Source organism: Nomascus leucogenys, chromosome 1a, assembly GCF_006542625.1.
Source record: "Nomascus leucogenys isolate Asia chromosome 1a, Asia_NLE_v1, whole genome shotgun sequence".
Lineage (NCBI taxonomy): Eukaryota > Metazoa > Chordata > Mammalia > Primates > Hylobatidae > Nomascus > Nomascus leucogenys.
The window spans coordinates 525,121-548,478 of NC_044381.1; the positions used below are offsets into that span (position 1 = coordinate 525,121).

The window sequence follows — 23,358 nt, forward strand, 5'->3', positions numbered from 1 at the left end:
TTTAAAATTATAATTGAATACTGCATATAATATTATAACCGTATATTATATTATAAGTGAATGTTGTGTGTCTGTGTGTGTGTGTGTGTGAACAGAATTTGTAGGCGTATAAGTGGAATGTTTTTTAGGACATTGTAAATTATAAAAATTGACTTCAGGAGAAGAGATAACCTTAAAACTTTTAGGAGAATTTGAAAAACGAATTGAAGTTTACCATAAAGAAATGGTGCCGGCTGGGCGCGGTGGCTCACGCCTGTAATCCCAGCACTTTGGGAGGCCAAGGTGGGTGGATCACAAGGTCAGGAGATCGAGACCATCCTGGCTAACATGGTGAAACCCTGTCTCTACTAAAAATACAAAAAAATTAGCCGGGCGTGGTGGCAGGCACCTGTAGTCCCAGCTACTAGGGAGGCTGAGGCAGGAGAATGGCGGGAACCCGGGAGGTGGAGCTTGCAGTGAGCTGAGATGGTGCCACTGCACTCTAGCCTGGGCGACAAGGCAGGACTCCGTCTCGAAAAAAAAAAAAAAAAAAAAAAGAAATGGTGCCAAGGATATCCCCCCTTCTGCCCAGGAGTTAGAAAGCCTGAAAGAGTATTGCTCTCATCCAACAACCAGAAAATGCCTGATAACCTGCAAAATCATAATGTTTCTTGACTCCATCAGGGAGCTGAGGTTACAGGGCAAGTGAATAGCTTCAATCTGAGCAAAGACAGGAGCCTCCAATGTAAGCCGGGACACAAGCCCTGGCCCTCCTATGACAGGGCCCAGGTATAAGAGACACGAATGTCATACAAGACAGTAAGAATAATTCAGCTGAAGTTTTTAACTAATTGTTAGATGCCAAATGTGGGCTAATGTGGGAGTACAGAAACACTAGGAGCTGTAGACACGATGGGGGTTTGCACCCACTTCTGGGCTCTTCTCCAGTGGATCTCCACCCAGCTGCTGGAGGAAAGTGTCAAGCCCCAGCTGGACTCTGTTAAGCTGCTAGAGTCGGGAGGTGGCAAACCCTCCTTCCCCCAGGGCACAGGTGAAACCCATGTGGCTGGAAAAAGTGCAAAGAAAAAGCCCTCTGTAAGGGAGGATCAGGAAACTATCCTGAGGGCAGATTGTTGGAGGAAACTAATGCTGGAGAAAGAGTAGGTTCACTGAGAAAGCCCCATTCTCCAACACCAGGATCTTACGGCCTGCATAAGACTAAGGTGGATCAAGACAACAGAGAAACCCCCTCCCCCTACCACCCAGCTAGCAAGCACCAGGTAATAAGCATAGTCTACTGCTGAAAAAATAGGCAAGAGTATGAAGACCCACCCCCCTCAGGTGCGAGTACTCAGTGAAGGTCTAAAGTTGAGGATAGAGGAGGAACATTGAGAAAAACCCTTCAGCAAGCCATCCCTCACCCCAAGCACCAGTTAATACCAGAGGAATTTGAAGCCAATAGTGCACTGAAGGGAACCATAATAACAACAAAACCCAAACTCAGCCCAAATCTTGACTAGATCCGCTCAACTCCCTACACCAAGAGGTGAGCAATGGCAGAGTTGTGCCCATGTTCAGGCATGGCATATCTACTATTTATCTCAGTCTCTACTGTCCTACACACAGTATCTAGCAGTCAATAAAAAATTACAAGGAAAAAAGTAAGAGAAAAAAAGGTCTTGGACCCAGTAGTTTTATGAGTGAGTTCTACTAAATCTTTGAGCAACACATATTTTGCTATCACTTAAGTTATTCAAGAGTATTAAAACTAGGAAGTGGAGAAAAGGGAAACAGAATATTACAGAGAATTTCATAAAGTGGGCACAGAACCTGCTTCATATTTACAAGTCGCTGCCCATCATGCCAGGTGGTGTCAACGCAGGCAGTCAGATTCTGCCCTGGCTTGAGGCTTCTGTTCTGATCCAATGTGGCCATGGAAGTGTGGTCTTTTCAGTTTTCCAAGGATCCCCAAAGAAATTAAATTTGTTCTGGCTTATTTGTGGATTAAATTGACCTCCCTCTAGAACAAAATTTATCTTTCTGTTTGGCCAATAGACAGGACCAAATTTCCTCACCACAACTTCATTTACAGAAACAGGCTGCTGCCCCCCATAACCCCCAACAAATTTCACACTCTAGGCAACTGCCCCATAGTTCCACCTAGTCCTGGTCTCCACAGAGACCCACTAGGTTCCACCCAGGGTGAGTGGGGCCTCACGTGCTGCTCTCACATCAGCTTACCTTACTGTGCCATGCACTTTGTGAGAAGCTCTTCTTTGCCAACCAAAAAAAGCCTTCATATAAATCTTCTCCTGAGTGGGAGAAGAGGAGGGGTGGGTGGAAAGTTTCAAAAGCAAAGAAAACAAGAATGGGAAAGAGGAGGAAGTGGTCAGTGCTCAATGAACCCTGAAGTGTGAAAGGCTAATCCAGAAATCACTCAGTAATCACCACCGTGAAATCAGGCAGGGCTGACATCTCTTGCTACGCATATGCGCACCACCTTCCCTACCTCCCACAAAGCCTCACTTCCTAAACCAAAGTGACCTTTTGAAATCTGGCCAGTCTGCCTCAGCTCTTGGCCCCATGTCCCTCCTATGCAACAGCTTCTACACACCATTAGTTTCCTTCCAAAGTCCCCACCGACTTCTCATTCACAGCAATACTCTTCCTGTTTTCAAAACAAGGGTATTGGCCTATGTACCTGGTAAACCGAAACTAGAGTGCATAGGGCTGTGAGAAGTTCTAAGGCATTTGTGTATTGTACCGGAGACTTTGAAAGAAGGGTGAGGTTTTGGGGGCTCTGATGTGCAAGGTAAGGTACTCAGTGTTCAGAACAATCCTCATGGATCTGTCATGCTCAAAGGAACAGTGTTGAAAGAGTGATTATGGCTTAAGATAATTTGGCTGTCAACCAAATAACATGTTGTTGCTTACTGCCATGTCAGACACTTCTGCTGATTGGTGAATTTCTTTTTTTTTTTTTGAGACGGAGTCTCACTCAGTCGCCCAGGCTAGAGTGCAGTGGTGCGATCTCAGCTCACTGCACACTCCGCCTCCCGGGTTCACGCCATTCTCCTGCCTCAGACTCCTGAGTAGCTGGGACTACAGGCACCCGCCACCATGCCCGGCTAATGTTTTTTGTATTTTTAGTAGAGACGGGGTTTCACCGTGTTAGCCAGGGTGGTCTCTGTCTCCTGACCTCGTGATCCGCCCATCTCAGCCTCCCAAAGTGCTGGGATTACAGGCGTGAGCCACCACGCCAGGCCTTATTGGTGAATTTTTAAGAGGAAGAATAATAATGGCCCCTTACTCTCATAATCAGTGCTGAGTAGTGGCAAGGGGGAGAAAATGGAAAAGTTGGCATGGGAGAGAAGGCAGATCCAGAAGATAGGACACAGCTCAGGTAAAGGGCCAAAGGTCTCCTGAAATGACTCTTTAAGGCAACTTTTTAGTGTTCGACTGCCTCTTTGTTACATTCTTTTTATTTTGCCCCAGCCCTGAGAATGTGGCCTGATTTTCTCTTCTGTTATCACAACTGCTCTTCTGCTTGAGTTTCTTCTACACCTTCAAGATGGCTGAAGAACAAGATGCTTTCTCTCCACGTCTGTGCTGTTTCACTGTGAGTAAAGCAAGTGTACATCTGCTTTCATTTCTTTTTTTTCAAAAATGTTATTACTACTAGTGAGTGTGGGGAAAGAGGGCATACTGCAACATAAAAAGGAGGGAAACTGCAAGTAATAAAAATTGTTTAAGATTACAAGTAATTGGTTTTAGTGATTCTTGATATTTTTGAGGCACAGAAGGGGAATAATGCTTATACAGCAGTGATCCATGTGGTTTAGAGCTGAAGCAGAAAGAAGACATTCATGCAACCAGCAATCATATGAAAAAAGCTCAACATCACTGATCATTAGAGAAATGCAAATCAGAACCACAAAGAGATACTATCTAACACCAGTCAGAATGGCTATTATTAAAAGTCAAAAATAACAGATACTGGCAAGGTTGTGGAGAAAAAGGAATGCTTATACACAGTTGGTGGAAGTGTAAATTAGTTCAGCCATTGTGGAAGACAGTGTGGTGATTCCTCAAAGACCTGAAGACAGAAATGCCATTCAGACCAGCAATCCCATTACTGGATAGATATCCAAGGGAATATAAATCATTCTACCATAAACACACATGCACACATATATTCTTTGCAGTACCATTCACAATAGCAAAGACATGGAATCAATCTAAACGCCCATCAATAATAGGCTGGATAAAGAAAATGTGGTACATATACACCATGGAATACTACGGAGCCATAAGAAAGAATAAGATCATGTCCTTTGCACGGATATGGGTGGAGCTGGAGGCCATTATCATCAAACTAACACAGGAACAGAAAACGTATTTACTGCAGGTTCCCATTTATAAGTGGGAGCTAAATGATCAAAACACACGGACACAAAGAAGGGACCCACAGACACTGGGTCCTATTGGAGGGTAGAGGGTGGGAGGAGGGAGAGGATCGGGAAAAGTAATCAATGGGTACTAGGCTTAATACCTGGCTGATGAAATAATCTGTACAACAAACCCCCACAACACAAGTTTACCTATATAACAAACCTGCACATGTACCTCTGAACTTAAAAGTTAAAAAAGTGGGCACATACCCCTGATATAGATATAGCTTAATATATAATCTCCATATATATATATGACTACACTCATAGCACATATTACAAAGCACATAAAAAGTAAAGATCAAATATTTTCAGAAAAAAAGAAAGTATGCACAACAATGACAACCTTCAAAATAACTCTTCATAATAACACATGATAACTTAGCATCTTTTGCTTACAGTATGATGTTGGTTTTGTGTTATTACTGTAAAGTACACTGGTGGCTTATATTTGCAGACTAGAACTGTCTCAAGATGCTATGATGCTCAATTGTGTTAACCAGTTTATAATCAATTAACCTAAGCTTGATGATGGCAACTGAATTTCCAGGTATACAAATAAATTTGAGGGTGAAGCATAGTTCCTAAAAACTGTGCTGATCTCTGTTTTTATCTGCGGCATTGTATATTATTTGACAATGCGAGGGAACACACTATCTTTTCAACCTAATTTTTCTTATAATTCAAATTACCATTTTAAGCATTGGTAATTTCTCACCAGAGAGTAAAGTTTTAATTACTCATAATAAAGTTTTATGATGGGCAAAAAGAGGAACTGAAGCAGAGTCACAGTTAAAAAAATTATAATTATTTAGTAATGTATATTTAATAATAAACATAAACATACAAAATAACCTCAACTTCACCAGTATTTCTCTTTCTTTTGACTTTTAAATTTGTTTATTTTTATTTGTACAGATTTAGGAGGTATTTCAGGTCCAGTTTTATTACACAGATAGACTGTGTTGTGTTCATTAGTATTTCTTAGCCATTTTGAAGGAGAAATATGGTTCCCTGTGATACTTCATGTTTCCATATTGATTTTTTTTCCTTTTCTTGTGTACTTCCCACAGATGCTGCAAATATTCCCAGCCCTTTCCCCTTGATGCCCAAAATAAATTACTCAACTACCCTGAACCCAGGAACTATTCTTAATTTCACAAAAATTTTATGTAAAGGGACTGAGTCCTTCCATCCCCCTGCCACTTCCTGGACTTTGCTCTTCCATACCTAATTTATCAGAAAAACACACCACCACCACCACAACACTGCTGTGGAATGACAGGAGCCTCCTCAAAGGGCATTGGAGGGGAAGGAACTGTCTGGCAAACTATGAGGCAACGGTTCTAGTGTACTTTATTGGCACGGAGGAGGAAAAAGTATAGAGAAACTTATTTACTCATGTGTTACTGTGATCACAAGAATGAGGCCTGACCTGTCATAATACCCAGTCTAATTTCTGCCTCCATTTTTGTCTGAAACAGAGAAGCCCAACTGTCTGATGGGCAGTTCCGATTGAGAGTACTCTTCCTCCATCACCTGATTCTTAACATTATCCTGGGGCTTTACCATCTACCTGTTCCTGGGACCCAACTCCTTGTGCAGACCTTTCAGCTGGGGGTCCTGGGTCTTCCACAGATTTTTGGAATTATAACAGCAATGATAATAACAATATTGGTGAGGGTGATTATAGACAACATTCATAGGGCACTCTCTGTGCCAGGTACTGTGATAAATACTTAACATTGATTGTCTCCTCTGATTTTCAAAGTCCTAAGAGAATTTTTTTAGTTATTTACTGCTGTCTAAAAAATTGCCACAAAACTTAGCATATTTTACAAAAACACTTTTTTTAAACTTTTGACCTCTTTTACTTGTTAAAATAGTCACATCCATATACATGAAATGATTTGATCATAATGCATTCATTGATTATGGCTCTTGCCATCTTGTGGCATCCAGGATCCTGCCTGAAACGTTTTATCTCACAGTTTATGTGGGTGAGGAATCCGAGTATGACTTACCTGGGTCCTCTGCTTCAGGGTCACTTAGTCAAGGTGACGCTTGGGAGTAGAGTCATCTCAAGGCTCAGCGGGATGAGGATTTGATTCCAAGTTCACGTGGTCATTGACAGGATGCAGTTCCTCATGGGCTGATGGACTAAGGGCCTCAGTTCTTCACTGACTGTTGACCAGAACCTGCCCTCAGTTCCTCGCCTCATGGGCCTCTCCAATATGGCAGCTTCCTTCTTCAAAAGGTGCAAGCCAAGAGGGCAATAGAGACAGTCTGCTAGGAAGATGAAAACCACAATCTTGTGTAGCCTCCATGGAAGTAACTTCCTATCACCGTTACCATATTTTATTGATTAGAATGAAGTCACTAGGTCCAGCCTACACTCAGGGGAGAAGATTACTTACATAAGGACATGAATATCAGGAGGTGGGATCCTTAGGGATCATCTTAGAAATCTTCCATCTCACGGTTTGGGGAAGGAGGGAATAAGAGCAGTTTTAAGATTACAAAGACAATATCAAGACTAGAAGATCAAGGTAGTTCAAGGTCAAAATTGAAGCTAATAAAGGTAAGGCTAAGGGTTGGAATGGAGAAGTGCCTTATACAGCTTTTGATCCATAGTGTCTTCCTCTCTAATATCCATGTCTCCCAGCCCTAACATGAAGGTAGAGCTAAGGAGATGGTGGGTAAGAGACTAAAGGTTATATGAGGGATTACTGGGGCACGGCACAAAAAACTGCTTCTCTCATTGGGAAAGTAATAGAAAATAATGGTAATGGAGTAGTGGAGTGGAACAGCAGCAAAGAGGAACTGAAGATAAGCTATCTTGAGTAAAAGCAACCCAGGGTTCCTATGGGAAGGAGAGTTTTGGCAGAGACGTGCCACAGTATCAAATAAAAAAGGGCAGAGCCAGGGCATAAACCAAGTCTGAAATAAGCTATCCACAATCAAAGACAGTCAAGCTAAAGAAAACAAATTCCAGCCAGGAAACAGAAGGCTGGTTCCGGAGAGATTTTTTGAGGCAATGCTGCATACAGCAGAGGTGTGGAGGAGAGGACGGGGAACATTATTAGCAGCATCCTCTAAAACGAATTCTATTTCATATGTGCTTTATGAAAGGGGGAAAGATTGCAGGAATTACAGGCCTGAAATCCCCCCAAATTCCCGAGGCTCTGTCTATTATAGTCCTTTTCTCCAGCACTCTCCTTCCCCTCCCACTCAAGCTCTTCATCTTGTCAACAGAGCAGGAATCACGGAGCTCACACTCTGAACTTTTGTCTTGGAATTATGCCAGTATCATAGTGTGGGAGCAATAAGTGGGGATTCGTTGAGGGAGGCAAGACAAACATATTAACAACATTGAAGAAATGCCTTTTTAGTACAGAGAAAGGGAGAAGGAATCAGGAAGGGATTTCTTACCAAACCACAAAGAAGATCGTTCTTTAAAGAATGCTAACTTCTCCAGCTTTTAGTGGGGAATTGCCCTGCATGGGGATTAAGAGACCAGTGCCTTTTAATCAAAGGAGGGCTGTACGTTCAAATAACTGGGAACAGCTGAGTGTCCCACCCAACTCTGAAGAGCAAAACAGCTACACGAAGCCACTCCTGCCTGCAGTATACAATGCTGTGTTTTTTGGCTAATTCTCCAAGGATATTACACTTACTTTCAATGGTTAATGAGTAGCTTCTAAGTGCCTGTTTCATTTAATTGTCCAAAGGCCAGTGGGTCCCAGAGCATATAAAGCTGCAAGCTGGCTAATGAGCTCATTCTCTTGGAGCAAGCAGGGAAGCAGAGGAGCGGCAGGGTCAGGGTGCTGGGTTCCTAAGGTGCAAGAATGCAAAACAGAATTGGCCTCATTCTCTGTGCTCTTGCCCTCCTGATGGGTTTCCTGATGGTCTGCCTGGGGGCCTTCTTCATTTCCTGGGGCTCCATATTCGACTGTCAGGGGAGCCTGATTGCGGCATATTTGCTTCTGCCTCTGGGGTTTGTGATCCTTCTGAGTGGAATTTTCTGGAGCAACTACCGCCAGGTGACTGAAAGCAAAGGAGTGTTGAGGCACATGCTCGAACAACACCTTGCTCATGGGGCCCTGCCCCTGGCCACAGTAGACAGGTACGTGCTGACAGGCAGAGGGACCAAGAAGGGCTGAGATGGGCTGAGTTGTGTAAGATCTGAGTAATTTCTGATCCTACTATGGAGCAACTTACATGTCCCATGGGCTGTCTGTCTAGAACCAAAGCTTTATTGTCAGGGAATTACTCTGGGGTTGTTATTAGGAAGAATGGAGCCATCTTTGGGGAAAACCATGATGTAGGGGCAACTCATCTCAGAGAAACCCTACCACCACCCCCAGTGAAAACCCACATAAGCCAATTTAGAAACCCAGGCTTTTTCGTTATATCATGGCAGCTGTCATTAATTAGTGGCAGGTGATGGTTAATTACTTCCCATAACCTGGGATAAGGTTCCAAGGCAAGCAAGTCCCAGACCAAATTCTGCCACACAACAAATGAGGAAGCAGGCATAAAATGAGTCCCGGAATCTCTGTGAGCTCAGAGAAGTCCCAGTTTACTGTCCTTTTAGGTGTTGTGATCTCACCTTGCATAAAACATTCCTTCAGGGGAAGGTGATAATATTCTAGAGGCAAGATTCATTCTATCTCACCATCTCATACATTAGGATAGTTGTCATCAAAAAACAAAACCAAACAGCTAGTGTTGGTGAGGAGGTCAATAAATTGGAACACTGTGCATTGCTGGTGGGAATGTTAAAATGGTGCAACCACTGTGGAAAACAGTGTGGAGATTCCTCTATACATTAAATATTGAATTACCATTTGATCCAGCAATTATACATTCTGAGTTTATACACAAAGGAACTGAAAGCAGGGATTTAAATGGATGTTTGTACACCAATGCTTCTAGCAACATTTATTCACAATAGCCCAAAAGTGGAGACAGCCCAAATGTCCATCAACAGGTGAGTAGATAAACAAAATGTGGTATATACATGCAATGGAATATTAGCCTTAAAAAGGAAGGAAATCCTGGCACATGCCACCACTTGGATGAAGTTGAAAACATTATGCTGAGTGAAACAAGTCTGTTACAAAGGGCAAATATTGTATGATTCCACTTATATGAGTACCTAGCATAGTCAAATTCATAGACACAGAAAGTAGAACAGTGGTCCCCGGGGCTGGTGGAAGGAGAGATTGGGGACTTATTGTTTAATGAATTGAGAGTTTTAAGGTGATGGTTGCAGAGCAATATGAGTGTATTTAGTGCCACTGAACTATACACTTAAAAACAGTAAATTTTATGTCATATATATTTTACCACAAGAAAAAAAGATTTGGTTAATCTTATAGTCAGTATCAGGCAACAAGAAACCTCCTAATTCTTGGCTAGCCACAGGACCATTTGGGGATAACACCCTAGGCATCATTCTCAAGATACAGGCTACAAGACTATAAATTATTTTGCCCTCTTCGTGCAAGAGTAGAAAGTATCTAAAATATTTTAGCTACTCCATGTATCTTGAATATAAGTAATCTTACCCATGAGGGTCCACTTTTGGCATCCTTTATGCTAATTAATAAGATAATAATTATGAAAACTAAAACTTATTTCCAATGTTATACTAACCAGCAGAGTTTCTGGGTTTGATTAAAAATTAAGATAAATGAAATGATTGTAGAAGATGCCTCTAGAGTGATGATTTCTTTTTGTATAAATGTTAGAGGACTACCTCTAGAGTGTGAATTTCTGATAAATGTAACTGATTGCCTTTAGGATATAGCTTAAATTGACTAACACTGCATAATATTACAGTATACTGAAATGTTTGAAAGTAAATTACGGACATCGTGACACCCCCATTTTACTGCCTCTTCTCGCTGCATATAATTAGATGCTCATCCCACGCAGAATGGCTGGCAAGTCAGCCTGGGAAGTCACATTTCTCCAAAGCATTTGCACTCAAAATGGATACCCAGGTTGAGATATCAAAGCAAATGGGTCTCCAATGATGGAATTCCGGGGACTGGGAATGTGGATGGCAGTTGAAGGAGGGTGGGGTTGGGAGAGGTAGCTGGGATTTGGGGCAGGCAGCAGTCATCCTGGAACCTTTCAAATCACTCCAGGGAACAGCTCACCTTTCTGTGTAAAATGCCTTTACACATGCACCCCATGACTCAGCCTTGGCTATTCTGAGTGAAGGCTGAGATTTACGCCTTACAGTAGACAGCTTCTTCAGCTCTGGCTTTGGGCCTGGTAACATTTGGAATGGAGTTGTGGCTACAAATGGCAGTCCCTGTTCTGTTGTGGTTACACACCATAAACACTCCCTGTAGGCACTGGAAGGATCACTCTATAAATACACAACTCAGCCGAGCTCACCGGTCTCTCTTCTTCCCCTCTCCCCCTCCCCCAAATTCATTCATGATGGAGAAGCCAGGAGGATTTAGCAATTAGCAATGCTGGGCAAGATGACCAATGAGAACATCAGCCCCCGGAACGAATGGCTGCTTTAGCCTACTGGCATAGAAGGGGCTGCAACTGAAATCTGCGTAAAGTTGTCAGTTGATATCATTTGAGAAATGAGTATGTTTGTATGTTTTCTTTGAAACTAGGTACTGAGTCTTGAAAGGGTGTTAGGATAGAGACATGGCATCTGATATAGTTCAGAGATGAGCACAGAGTTGGTTTTCATTCATTATTTTGTTGGCTGTGATGATAAGAGAAAGTGAGTGCAATTGAGGGGATGATGCCATGCGAGAAAGGGAGCAAGGATGTGGATGGACTAAGTACTCGGTAGAGAGAAGTTCCCTATCCAAAGCCCCCACCTCCTCTAATGTTGACAAGGATCTCACACTGAATGGCCCTGTTTCCATGAGTGAATGAGCAATAGAGAAGGAATAGCTTGGCATAACGCACCGGGAAAAAAAAATGTGACTAGAGGCAGGCATCCTGTGGCTGATAAAAAGGTTTTTTTGGAAGAGCAGCACATTTTTTAAAAACTGGTGATGCCAGGAAGAAGTACATCTGTTTCAAGAATCCATAACAGTTTAGCTTCGCACAATTTGAGCTGAGAGAGGCAGCCGTCTGCCTCTTTGGCATTAATGCCTAAATAACGCATGCATGTTTGTGCTGTTTTGTCCCCTAGGCCAGACTTTTACCCTCCAGCTTATGAAGAGAGCCTGGAGGTGGAAAAGCAGAGATGTCCTGCAGAGAGAGAGGTCTCTGGCATTCCTCCACCTCTATATACAGAGACGGGCCTGGAATTCCAGGATGGAAATGACTCCCACCCAGAGGCCCCACCATCTTATAGAGAATCCATAGCTGGCCTGGTGGTGACAGCAATCTCAGAGGACACCCAGAGGCAAGGCCAAGAGTGCTGAGGCAGAGAAAGCTCTCCAGCACTCATGATGCCACCGCTGTGGGGAGCAGCTACTGATAATAAAGGCAAACGAGGGAATGTGGGAGGAAAGGCCCCACCAGGGATCCCACATGAGAGCTTGGGGAGGGGATGACAGCCCTGAATTCCAGACATAATTGGCCATGCCAGGGCAGGGCCGGCCAGGGGCCCTGGAAGGGTGTGGCCAACACCAAGCAGACATTTCAGAGGATTCACACTAATCTTAACCCCGGCAGGCCTTGGGTCCCCAAAGGTGTTAACTCTGAGAGTTCTGCTTACAGAGATTCTTTCTGCTCTCACTCAACTTCCCTCCCATCACCTCAACTCCAGCCAGGCAGGAATAGATGCTGGTTGTCAGGACAGCCACATGCCTTCCTGTTCTATATCACCTAGTAATCTCAAAGGGAAGGTTTGTTGTTTAATTTATTGATTGTTCAGCCTTTCGTTTTGTTAGCTTGTTTCCTAGTTACCTCCAGCTGACCATACTACCAGAGTGAGGCAGTACTTCACATCCTGGGAGATATGCCCTCGGAACCCATGAATGTTATTTTGTATTATTTTATTTTCATGATATGTATTTTTTCTATGTAAAAGGAAAATGACTGTAATATTTGCCTTCAAGATGGTTCAAACACAAAATGTTAAATGAGCTGTTTTTTAAAAGAGGTCCTTATACAAATAGGCACGATAAGATTGCTTATAGACCCAAATGAAATAGACAGAATACTTAATTCATAATACATGGAAATCTGGGGTATAGGGTGGAATTTGTACTGGTCATAGATGGTATTAATATACCACTTGATATAAATCTTCTAAAGGTTAAAAACATTTGTATGTAATTCAAAGAATCCCCATATAAATCTCTAGAATTTGAAAGATAAGAAACTCTAATGATGTATGTTCATCATTAACAGGAAATTTCTTGTGTCTCAACATACAGATCTTGACTTTTAGACTTAGGACATTCATTTTTAAATCCGTTGGTTTCTACTCAACTTTATTATATTTTATTGTTTTTTTTAAATACAAGAGGAGAAGTCTGGTTGCAGGGTGGTAGAGAGAGATGCAGCCTGATGCTTTTGAACTTGGGCCAAGAATCTTCATCTCTCCGGGCCTCAGTTTTCTCCTCTATCAAGTGAGGCATTCGTGCTGGCTTCACAGTTGTGGAATGCCTGTTATATGGCAGGCTCTGTGCCATGAGCTTTTCATGCGTGTTAGCCCTCATTCCATCTTTAAGAGACAGGCACTGTGATTATTCCCATTTTACATATGCATAAAACTGAGATTTTGAGAAGTTAAGAAACTTTTCCAATAACACAATGACTTCTAGGAGGGTGAAGAAGGGTCCCTAGAGGAACACGGGAGGACTGACTGACTTCACACTTTTGAGCTAGGTAGCCCTGTCTAACTTCTCTCCTTCTAGGAGACAGTTTGGATTTCTCTCTCCCTTCAGAAAATGGGCTGTAACAGAAAATGGAGCCCCAGGGTTGCTGCAATATCTTAAAGCCCTTGGAGAAGTGGCAGAGATTGCTTTAGGGTTAATCGGCTTCTTTTAAAATATGTAAAATGTCCTCCAGGTTTTCTGCCTGGAAACTGGTCCCTTGCCTCATAGCAGAGTTTCCCCTGATCATTACATGGATGATGAAGAATGATTCCCAGTGGAGATAGCCCTTGGTGAATGGGCACAGGAAGGGCTTTAGACAGTTGGTGAGAAGGATGTAGATCATTCAAAGAGGAAGAGGGTGGTCAAGATGGGATGGAGCCTCCTCTGTGGCCTCATCTTCTCCATCATTGCTGAGTGCGTAGATTAAGTATATCCTGACAAATGCATAAGAAGCTTCATAAAAGGAAATCCTTGTCCACGAAGCATGAATTTGGGAATCTGTTATTTGAATCCTTGGCATTGAGGGCATAAAGATATGAAGGTCACTCATGGTTGTCCAATAAGGAAGTGATCATTTATTAGTGATGTAACTTATTATTCCTCTCTTGTCATCTCTTTCTATCCCTCTACTAAGACAGTTATCCTGAAATTCTCCCTGGTGGTCTGAGCACATTCACTGACTTGAACAAGGACCATCATTGGTCTTTTGTCCAGAGTCTGCATTTGTAATAGATAGTTTTTCCAACTACTGGTAGGCAAGTGAAACAAATGTTGATTTTGGTTTACATAAGAAATAGTTTTAATCTCTTTACCGCAATAAATTTTGTACTTAAATTTCTCTTTTGCCATTTTTTTTTTTGCATCAGAAAAAAAATCAATAAAAGACCCTAAGTCAAAGTATTATTCTCTGGTAAACTAACACAGTGTCAGAATGCATTGATCTTTCTGCAAACCCAAACATTATTGAACTCTAACTGCTGATTTGGAAAATAACCTGGGTGTGTCTTTTTGAAAATAAAATACCAATAGTTATTTGTTGATTTTTTTAACATTTCATGTAAGGCAGAAATAATATCTTGGCAGTGTGAATCAGGGCAGGTTCCAGAGAGTGACTGCATGTGTACTCTGAATCATGTGTCAAGAACAAGGGTAGAACACAAAGCAAATTCTACATTCGAGAGACCCAGCAATTAAAATCCACTGGACAAATCAGACAAAAGTATCCGATTGTGGTTCATAATAATAATATAGTAGTCATCGCCTAGAGGATTCACTCCAGATAAATAGATACTGCCTCTGCTCTTCCTTCTGAAGTTTATAAAATTTACGGTCATGGATTGGAAACCGCAATTCCGTGAATGACAGGGAGAGCACGTGCAACATGAGAAAGTGAAAAGAGAAAAATCCCCATTACAAAGAGTCTTTGCTCATTCTCTTCTCTCAACTGCGGATGGTAGGTTCATATGTCAATGGGGAAGGGAAGTTCTCAGCGTTGAAGGCCCTCCAGTATTGTAATCTCATAATGTCCCTTTGAGCAGAAAGTTTGAGTAGGCCTTACCACCACTCCAGAAGGTGAGGATAAGGTCAGTTATCCTCAATTATAGATTAAGTTGTACTGTGTCTTTTGCATATCTGAGATGTACTGTGTTCATTTTCGACCTTCCATGCAAAACCTTACCAGTGCTTTTACTGACACTCCTATCTATCATTTAAGATTCTATTTAAATATACTGTCTTTGGTGAGGCATTGCTCTAGCTCACCTACATTGCAGGGCACATATTAGGTGCAGATAGGCATGGAAAGATGATAAAGACATGGATTCAGAATCTATATCTTCTCCATATTCTATAAGGTTCCATGACAACCTAGGCTGACTCACATACCAAGTGGGCTGTCAACTGCATGAGCTATTTCTTCTAGTAAGGACTCCAGCTGGTTGGAGTGGAACAGGCATTCTGCTAAGCTCTGCTGCTTCGGATAATCTCTCGCTGTTTGTAACTGTCAAAGGGCCAAAGACTGATTTACTGGAAGTTACATTATTTCCAAAGGCACACCGTTTCTCAGACCCTTCTACACTCGGGGGTGGGAAGCTCCTTAAGACAGGTGTCTGGGATTTCAGTGTCCACATGTTTTGAGAGTATTCAGTGCATGATCCAGCAATGGAATGGAGTCACACAGTTATGTCATTACCAGCTCCTGCAGGTGCTTTTCAAATTCCCTACACCCATCTGAACGTCAAAGTAAATCCCATGCCTTACAAGGATCCATGAAACCGTGCATCAAGCTTCGACTTCCCACGCAGAAAGCCTGCACGCCACGTGCAAGCCCTTCCACCTGTAACGTCATGCAACACGATTTGTCCCGCAAATACTGTGGATGTATGCTGCACTTAGATCAGTAAAAGTCGACAAATGATCTCATTTTAATAATGACTGCCTATCCATTTTCAAGAACATTTAATAAACTCAAGATTCCTGGGTGATGCAAAACAAATTTTTGTTCTGGGGGACTGGCTGACACCTGGAAGGATATTTAGCATGTTTGGTTTCCTACTACTGCCACTAAATGCCTCTCTGGCAAATACTCACACATTTCCGAGCACCCGCCCTGGTTGAAAACCAGCATGTGATGTATAGCGTTGCTTGCCGTTTTTCTGCAGACACGTGGTGCAATGAGTGAACCCCTCGGTAACAGCAGATCACCAGCGTTGCCCTGGCAGTTGCCACACTCTATCCATAGTTTCCTCTATGATTGACTCTTGCAGTTCCCATGAAATTTGGGGTCATTAAAGTCATTTACTATTTTTGTTTTTTTTTTTTTTTGAGATGGAGTCTCATATTGTCACCTGGGCTGGAGTGCAATGGCACGATCTTGGCTCACTGCCGCCTCCCAAGTTCACGCAATTCTCCTGCCTCAGCCTCCCGAGTAGCTGGGATTACAGGCGCACACCACCACACCCGTTTAATTTTTTGTATTTTTAGTAGAGACAGGGTTTCACTATGATGGCAAGACTGGTCTCGAACTCCTGGCCTCGTGATCCACCCGCCTCGGCCTCCCAAAGTGATGGGATTACAGGCACGAGCCACTGCGCCTGGCCAAGTCATTTACTCTCAAAGATTAGTGGCCACAGTGGCTACAGCCCTTTTTTTTTATTTTTTTTTTAATAGAATCTTGCTCTGTTGCCCATGCTGGAGTGCACACTGCTCCATTTTGGCTCACAGCAACCTCCACCTCTTAAGTTCAAGCAATTTGCCTGCCTCAGCCTCCCGGATAGCTGGGATTACAAGCATGCACCACCACATCTGGCTAATTTTTGTATTTTTGGTAGAGACGATGTTTCACTATGTTGGCCAGGCTGGTCTCAAACTCCTGACCTCAAGTGATCCACCCACCTCAGCCTCCCAAAGTGCTGGGATAACAGGTGTGAGCCACCACGCCCAGCCTAGAGCTTCATCTTTAAGAACATAAAGAACATTATATGGGGAACAGTGACTTCCTGCCTCTCTCCTCTCCCGAGAATTAGGCAAGAGGACATACACATATAGTTTGACAAGAGAAGTTTGGATTTCAAGTAAGGCAGAAATAATATCTTGGTGATATGAATCAGAGCAGGTTCCAGAGAATGACTGTGTCCTAGACCCACCAAAAGACCTTCCCTTGACAACACAGCTGAAAAAAACTCTGTCAAAATAGGCAGCTATGCAGCTGCTTCTTCCGGTGGCTGGGCCCAAGGCTTTGCTCTGCCTGACATTCACAACCCTGTGCCTGCTTCAACCCCATGCATCCAAGCCAACTCCTCGGGAGACCCCAAGCAAGTCTCCTCTCCAGCAATCCTAACCCTCATCTCCTAGTCTGTCTTCTGACTCCACTCATCCTTGATGAAATTCTACAAGTGTTTACAAATCCCAAGAAACTCTACTCTTGGGGAAACCACTCTCCTACCACCGTCTCTGAGTCTATTGCCGGTCTCTGTGTAGTCCCATAGCACATTATTTGTGCCTCTCGTAACATTTTTGTCTAACTGGTTATTTGTGTATGTTTGTCATAGCCTCCTATTCCCAAATTATAAACTTATAAGATCAGGAATAATGTTTTATCCATTTCTCTGCCCCATCTAAAACAGAACTCTGCCTAGAGGAGTTGCTCAACCAATGTTCACTGTATGAATGAATGAACAGATGGATGAATGGATGGATGATGAGTAAATATATATTTGGGCTACTGTCCACACATGACTCCATATCAAAATAAAGAAATATAATTTTTATGTAAGCACTAATTTACATTTGAACTTACAAGTTAGAGATCATTAAAAGTTCAGCAACTTGAGAAAATAAGTATTTTCTTACCTAGAGCTGCTACACCCAAGGATACATCTGAGCGTCCCGAGCAAGACATTTGTGATTAATGAACACATGGATGGCTGGCATGGACGTCCACTCATGAGACAAGAACCTGAGAATCAAAGCTATGACATGAATTTGATTCCATTGGTGATCAATCTTGAAATGTTTTTTTTTTGTTTTAGAATCTTAGCTCAAAGCCACCTTCCTATTATTTTGAAATGAAGACAGTTACAGTGGAGGTCTAGATGCCATTTCAGTTTCTGCTGACTCCCAAAGGCAGTTTTGAGTAACTTACCTTTTCTGTTCCATTTAATACATGTCTCTAGTCATAATAGTGAAAAACAGCCCTTGCAGATTTTCTGAAAGGCAGATTTATCAGGATAGGTGACCAGTACTGGAGTTTCTCAACTGGCGAGACAAATAAGTAAAAACCCACAATCCTTGGATAAGGTTGAAATTAGGAATTTCTTTTTTATTGGCCACTAAATGTCCTAGCAAGTTTCTGACAGAAGCACAGACAGAAAATGGAAACAAATACCTTACTGGGAATGTTTCCTTGCTTGCACTAACCTTGACTACAGCAATAACACATTGCTTAACAGTCAAAGTGCACCAGGTCATTTCCGCAAATGGCAGCGTGAGTGACTGTGCTGTTCCCAAGGAAGCAAAACAGATGCAAACAGGTCCCACGTGCCGGGTGTCCTGGCTGAGTACGGAGGAGGCTGCTAGACCGGCAGTACCCTTTTTCCAAGTGAGGAAAGCCAGCTGTGACCCTCTGCTTGCCGGCAGGCGTCTCCACTCTCCCCTCCACCATCCTGCCCATAGCTGTACCACCAATTACATTTTCTTCCAGCATCCACCTCATTTCCTACTTTTACAGCATTTCATCCTCTCCTTTTGCAGCCATTACAAATAAGATCGGAACTGTGTCCAAACAAGTGCATTAAGATAGGCCCCTATTGGCAAAGTCAAAGAGCTCTCACACATGGTGGTCTTTTTGTCTTCTCAAGAGGAACTTGTATAAACCCATGTACCAACATACTTGATGTAATCAAGGAAGGGTTCCCCCCAAATTTTAAGCATTTAATTGCAGAGTCTTGTCAAGAAACTTCTTCCCAACTTTACAACTGAATGGCTGAATTTGAAAGAAGGTATCCAGCTTAATAGCTAAAATAATATTATTTACAAAATAAGAGAGGAAAACACCTATGGATATACTTTGTTGGAAGTGCGCCATTGTGATTTGTAGAAAGCTTTAGAAGATGTGAGAGAAGGTGGTACAGGGATGTTGGGGATGGGATGCGGGAGGCAGGGCCATCAGGTGGGTGGCAGGAGTGAGGTGGGCTGTTGGGAGTTCTATAATAAAACCTTCCCCCATTGTAGACCTGACCTAGGATGAAAAGCTAAACCCTCCTCCATGCTGGGAGTGTCTCCTTCTGTCTGCCCAGAGGCACCTGAGACTTAGGGTCAGTTTAATTCTGGCACTGTTCTCTCTTGTGATTTTAGAACATTTTCTCACTTGGCACCAGTGATGCACAGATGTTGTGATTAACAGCTGCCTAGCCCAGTCGTTGTCAAAAGGGGAGGTTCCTTTGTGTGATAAAATGTAGATATCAAATTATAGTGCAGCTTTAACAAACAACTAAAGGCCCTGCTGCATTTGGAGGAATAGGACAAAACCAAAACCAAACGGATTTTTTTTCTTTTCCCACCCACCCTCTATCCCCCAAAAGCAAAATATCTTTTGTTTTTCCAAAGTCATAAGAGGCACAAACAGGTAGCAAGAAGGCATCAGTGAAGCATCTCCCGCTGAGCACTCTCTTTCGTCCTGGTGAGTGATCTTTCGTCTGTTCAGGTGATGACAGTGGGTCCCCTCCGGCCAGTTCTCTCATGAATCTGGGATATTTTCAGTGCGATGGCTATGAGAGGGCTCAGCACTGCCTGTAAAAGGAAAAGGAAAGTCTGTGAACAACTCAAATCAGTTACATTTTGGGGCATTCTGATGGATTTCTACCATAAGCATCTGGACTCAGATTCCAACTCACTGTTTACAGGCAGAGTCTTCATGAGCAGGACATTTGCTTCCTCCTCCACCAGTGGAAGTTGGAATGGGCAGGGCAGGAGAGTAGGGGGAGAAGGTGATCTCCAAAGTCTTAACCAGCTTCAAAAGAAATTTATCTATAATAGGAAAATGTACAACCCAACTACCAAACATGAGAGCATTGTGAATTAAGGGAGTTCAGAAAAACCCCAGTCTTCTGCTGCTACACCCTCATCCTCACCACACACACAAACGCACACACACACACACCACACACACACACACACACGAGAATAAAAGCTCATTCTTCATCCTAGGGCCATGGATTTAAAGAACCTACAATCCTGATGTTTCTGAAATGACAGACCAATTCATTGGCCAATGTTGCAGAAATAACTGATCATGCCTTCCCATCACATAACACTGGGCTTATGAGGCACCTCAGTGGATTCCCTGGAGGAGGTGGGCATGCTTTAGAAGCCTAAGGAATAGGTTCTTGGGAAGGTGAAGGACATGAGAAGGAGGAAGACTTATTTCTTTCTTATTGTTTCATGGGATTGAGGCATTGTTTTCCAAGGTGTGGAGCATGCAACACTCACAATGATTTTCAGTGGTGCAAGGATATGGTATTGCTAATAAAACAGTGAGAAAATCAGTGTATTTTCCATTCTTCTTCAATCCTTCTGATTTCATCAAGGAGAAACTCTGTTTGCTGCCAATCTTTAACACTTTAACCAAGATAGTGCATGCCTCAGGCAAGAGTTACCCAGCTAGAATGTAATGTCACTGAATGTTTTTATTGAATTCATGTTCATGGTGTGCTTATATTTATCAGGTGGTATTGTTTTTTCCATGTAGAGTACTTTTATAATAAATAAGTATATTGAGGTAAAAACAAAGTGAGTCAATTTAAAGACAAATATTGGCCATGCGTGGTGGCTCATGCCTGTAATCCCAATACTTTGGAAGGCTGAGGTGGAGGATCACTTGAGCCAGGAGTTTAATACCAGCCTGAACAACATAGACCCCATCTCTACAAAAAATAAAAGTTAGCTGAGTGCAGCGGTGTGTGCCTATAGTCCTAGCTACTCGGTAGGCTGAGATGGGAGGATGGCTTGAGCCCAGAAGTTCAAGGTTACGGTGAACTATGATTGCATAACTGCATTCCAACCTGGGTGACAAAGTGAGACCCTGCCTGTCTCTGAAAAGAAAAAATAAAAATAAAATAAAAAATAAAGACACTTACTAATATAGAGATACTGATAGAAAAGAAGTTTGGGTAATATTAGGATAATGGAAGAAACAAAAATTCTGTAATTCAAGAAAAGAAGGCTTGCATTTTGGGAGGGGGAGAGGAATTCAGTTCCTTGTGGGCCCTAACCTATTTCCATGCATGAAGGGAGTGTACACATTCCAATCCACACAACAGGAGCACAAGGAAATGCACAAGGTACAAGACAGCACAAGCAATCCGTTGTATCCTGAGTGGCATGTAGATACAGAAGAATCCTGAGAGATGTGAGCCAGTCTTGTTGGGAGGGACCTAAATGCTAGGGTGAGGTGTAAGGTTTTAATTCATTAGGCAAGGGGAGGCACTGAAGTGTTTTGGGCTGAAAGGTGACATCAGAGCTGTGCTTTGGAAATATTGATCTGGCAGCAATTTATGGTTATATGTATTGAATTATCTTACTCTGTGAAGATGGCTAGATGGACAGGCTCACATAGACTCCTGGAAGCTGGAAGAAAAATGAAAATCTAGAACACAAGAAAGTGGCACTTTCCTCTGGTTCCATGTTGATCATCTTGATTCGTAAAACAGAAGGGATTCTTTTCCTCTTAATAACCCTGTTGGTGCCCAGAAACATTTTACACTGGCACATTTCGCCAGGACATACCCCATGTGATGCCAAGATAGAGGGATCTCTATTCTTTAGGAGCAAAGTGCCCATTTTGTACAGAAATTCAATTATTAGCTTTTGCTCCTCTTCCTGTCTTCTCTTCCCTCTTTCCTGCTCCCCCTTTTTGGTTATGTAATTCTTCATTAACCCCTATCAAAGAAGTTAAACTCAGACAGAAAAAGAGACTGAAGTTAAACTCAATCACTTTAGCTAAGGTTTTAGAGGGCAAATAAAGATAAACATATACTATCCTATTATTTTAAGAAAATGCAATGAAAATGAATTTGAAACTTACAGAACTAAAGGATTAAAACATACTCGGTTTTACATCATTGTAAATTTCAAGATTTTTTGACTCCACATCTTTAAGTGGTGGTACCTACTGGCAAAAGGGTGGGGAAGCAAGTTTTAACAAATACTGTAAACACCAGAGAAGTTCTCTTTTCTGATCTCCACTTAACTCTACAAACTAACGCGTGCTTTCCACTTCTTCAGTAAAACATCCTGACTCAAGTCCATAGCTCACTAGATGTCCGTGACCAATAGATCAATTCCTTATACGCTCACCTACTTCTACCTTCAGCAGTTGAGTTCTGTGTTTATCAGGAGTCAGTTAAGTTTGTTCCCAATATGTTAATACCTATTGTACTAATTATCGAGACTATGCAACTTAATTATATGTAAACCAATGAAATGTGAATGCAAATAAGAAGACTTTTTTTTTTCCTATGAAAATTAAGTTGAGTGTTTTGGAAAGAACAGATAATGGTGATTAGCTAATCCTGTCAAATAAGATGCGGGTGAGATACCACAAAATATTAGGGAGAAATTTTAAAATTATAGAAGAATTATTTTTTCAGGTTGCTTCACTATTGTCTTTAAGTTCCCACTGTAATATAAAGGAATCAAAGACAGATATTATAGATGATGAATTATGAGTGGGAATCTTTTGAAGAACGAGGATCACAATGGCAAACAGTATGCTCATATTAAAGAAAAGGTCTTGGGCAAAAATCAAAATACTGGCAAATGCATGTACATTTATATGTTTTATGATACAAATGTAATAGGATATCTGTGTGTATAGTGGACCTGCTTAACTCTCTTTCTAGATTCATCAACCAAGCATTTGTCCCTTCTTCTGTTCATGTCAGAGAAGAGGGCTTCCGTGGTGCTTATGCAAGCTGAAGGGAAGAAAATGCCACATGAGGAAACTCCTAAATATGAGGACTCCCATTCTGAGCCGAGAGCCCTGGGCAAATCTGGCACAGATGCCATGGAGTCATCTGCCTTCAGGGAAATATGAGTGTTTGGGAAGAAGCACATCAGTGATAACCACCTCACTGATGTTCAGTCTTTTCAGCCATTTTCCAGGAACCACAGAACTTCTTTAGATTTTGTATGACCCTAGGAAGGCCCGGGAAGAAGTTCCTAAAAATACCCAAGATTGAATTTTTTGCCAGCTTTGTGGAAAGGAAACTTCAAGTTAAGCTCCTTTTTTTTTTTTTTTTTTTGAGAAGGAGTCTCACTCTGTCACCCAGGCTGGAGTGCAGTGAGCGATCTTGGCTCACTGCAAGCTCCGCCTCCCGGGTTCACACCATTCTCCTGTCTCAGCCTCCTGAGTAGCTGGGACTACAGGTGCCTGCCACCATGCCTGGGTAATTTTTTGCATTTTTAGTAGAGATGAGGTTTCACCGTGTTAGCCAGGATGGTCTCGATGTCCTGACCTTGTGATCTGCCTGCCTCGGCCTCCCAAACTGCTGGGATAACAGGCGTGAGCCACCGCGCCCGGCAAGCTCCCATTTTTACACTCTTCCCTGAGT

The 23,358-nt window shown here is 42.3% G+C and overlaps 2 protein-coding genes and 1 long non-coding RNA gene across 3 annotated transcripts in view; 2 read left to right on the top strand and 1 right to left on the bottom strand.

Annotated features, from left to right (window-relative positions):
- The first annotated feature begins 3,272 nt into the window (after nt 1-3,272).
- LOC105738476 lies at nt 3,273-5,567 on the top strand. The gene is made up of 3 exons (XR_001114282.1): nt 3,273-3,382; nt 3,475-3,598; nt 5,504-5,567. It is a non-coding gene; the product is annotated as an uncharacterized LOC105738476 (long non-coding RNA).
- Nucleotides 5,568-8,209: 2,642 nt separating this feature from the next.
- TMEM252 (transmembrane protein 252) lies at nt 8,210-12,525 on the top strand. Its single transcript, XM_003273839.4, has 2 exons — nt 8,210-8,556; nt 11,611-12,525. Exons 1-2 carry the CDS (start codon nt 8,279-8,281, stop codon nt 11,843-11,845), a joined length of 513 nt encoding a protein of 170 aa, XP_003273887.1. The 5' UTR covers nt 8,210-8,278; the 3' UTR covers nt 11,846-12,525.
- Nucleotides 12,526-18,042: 5,517 nt separating this feature from the next.
- Nucleotides 18,043-23,358, bottom strand: part of PGM5 (phosphoglucomutase 5) — a 185,809-nt gene continuing 180,493 nt past the window's right edge. The window contains exon 11 of the mRNA XM_030810753.1: nt 18,043-19,537. Within this exon, the coding sequence (XP_030666613.1) occupies nt 19,448-19,537 (90 nt within the window). The 3' untranslated portion in view covers nt 18,043-19,447. The remainder of the gene's footprint in view (nt 19,538-23,358) is intronic.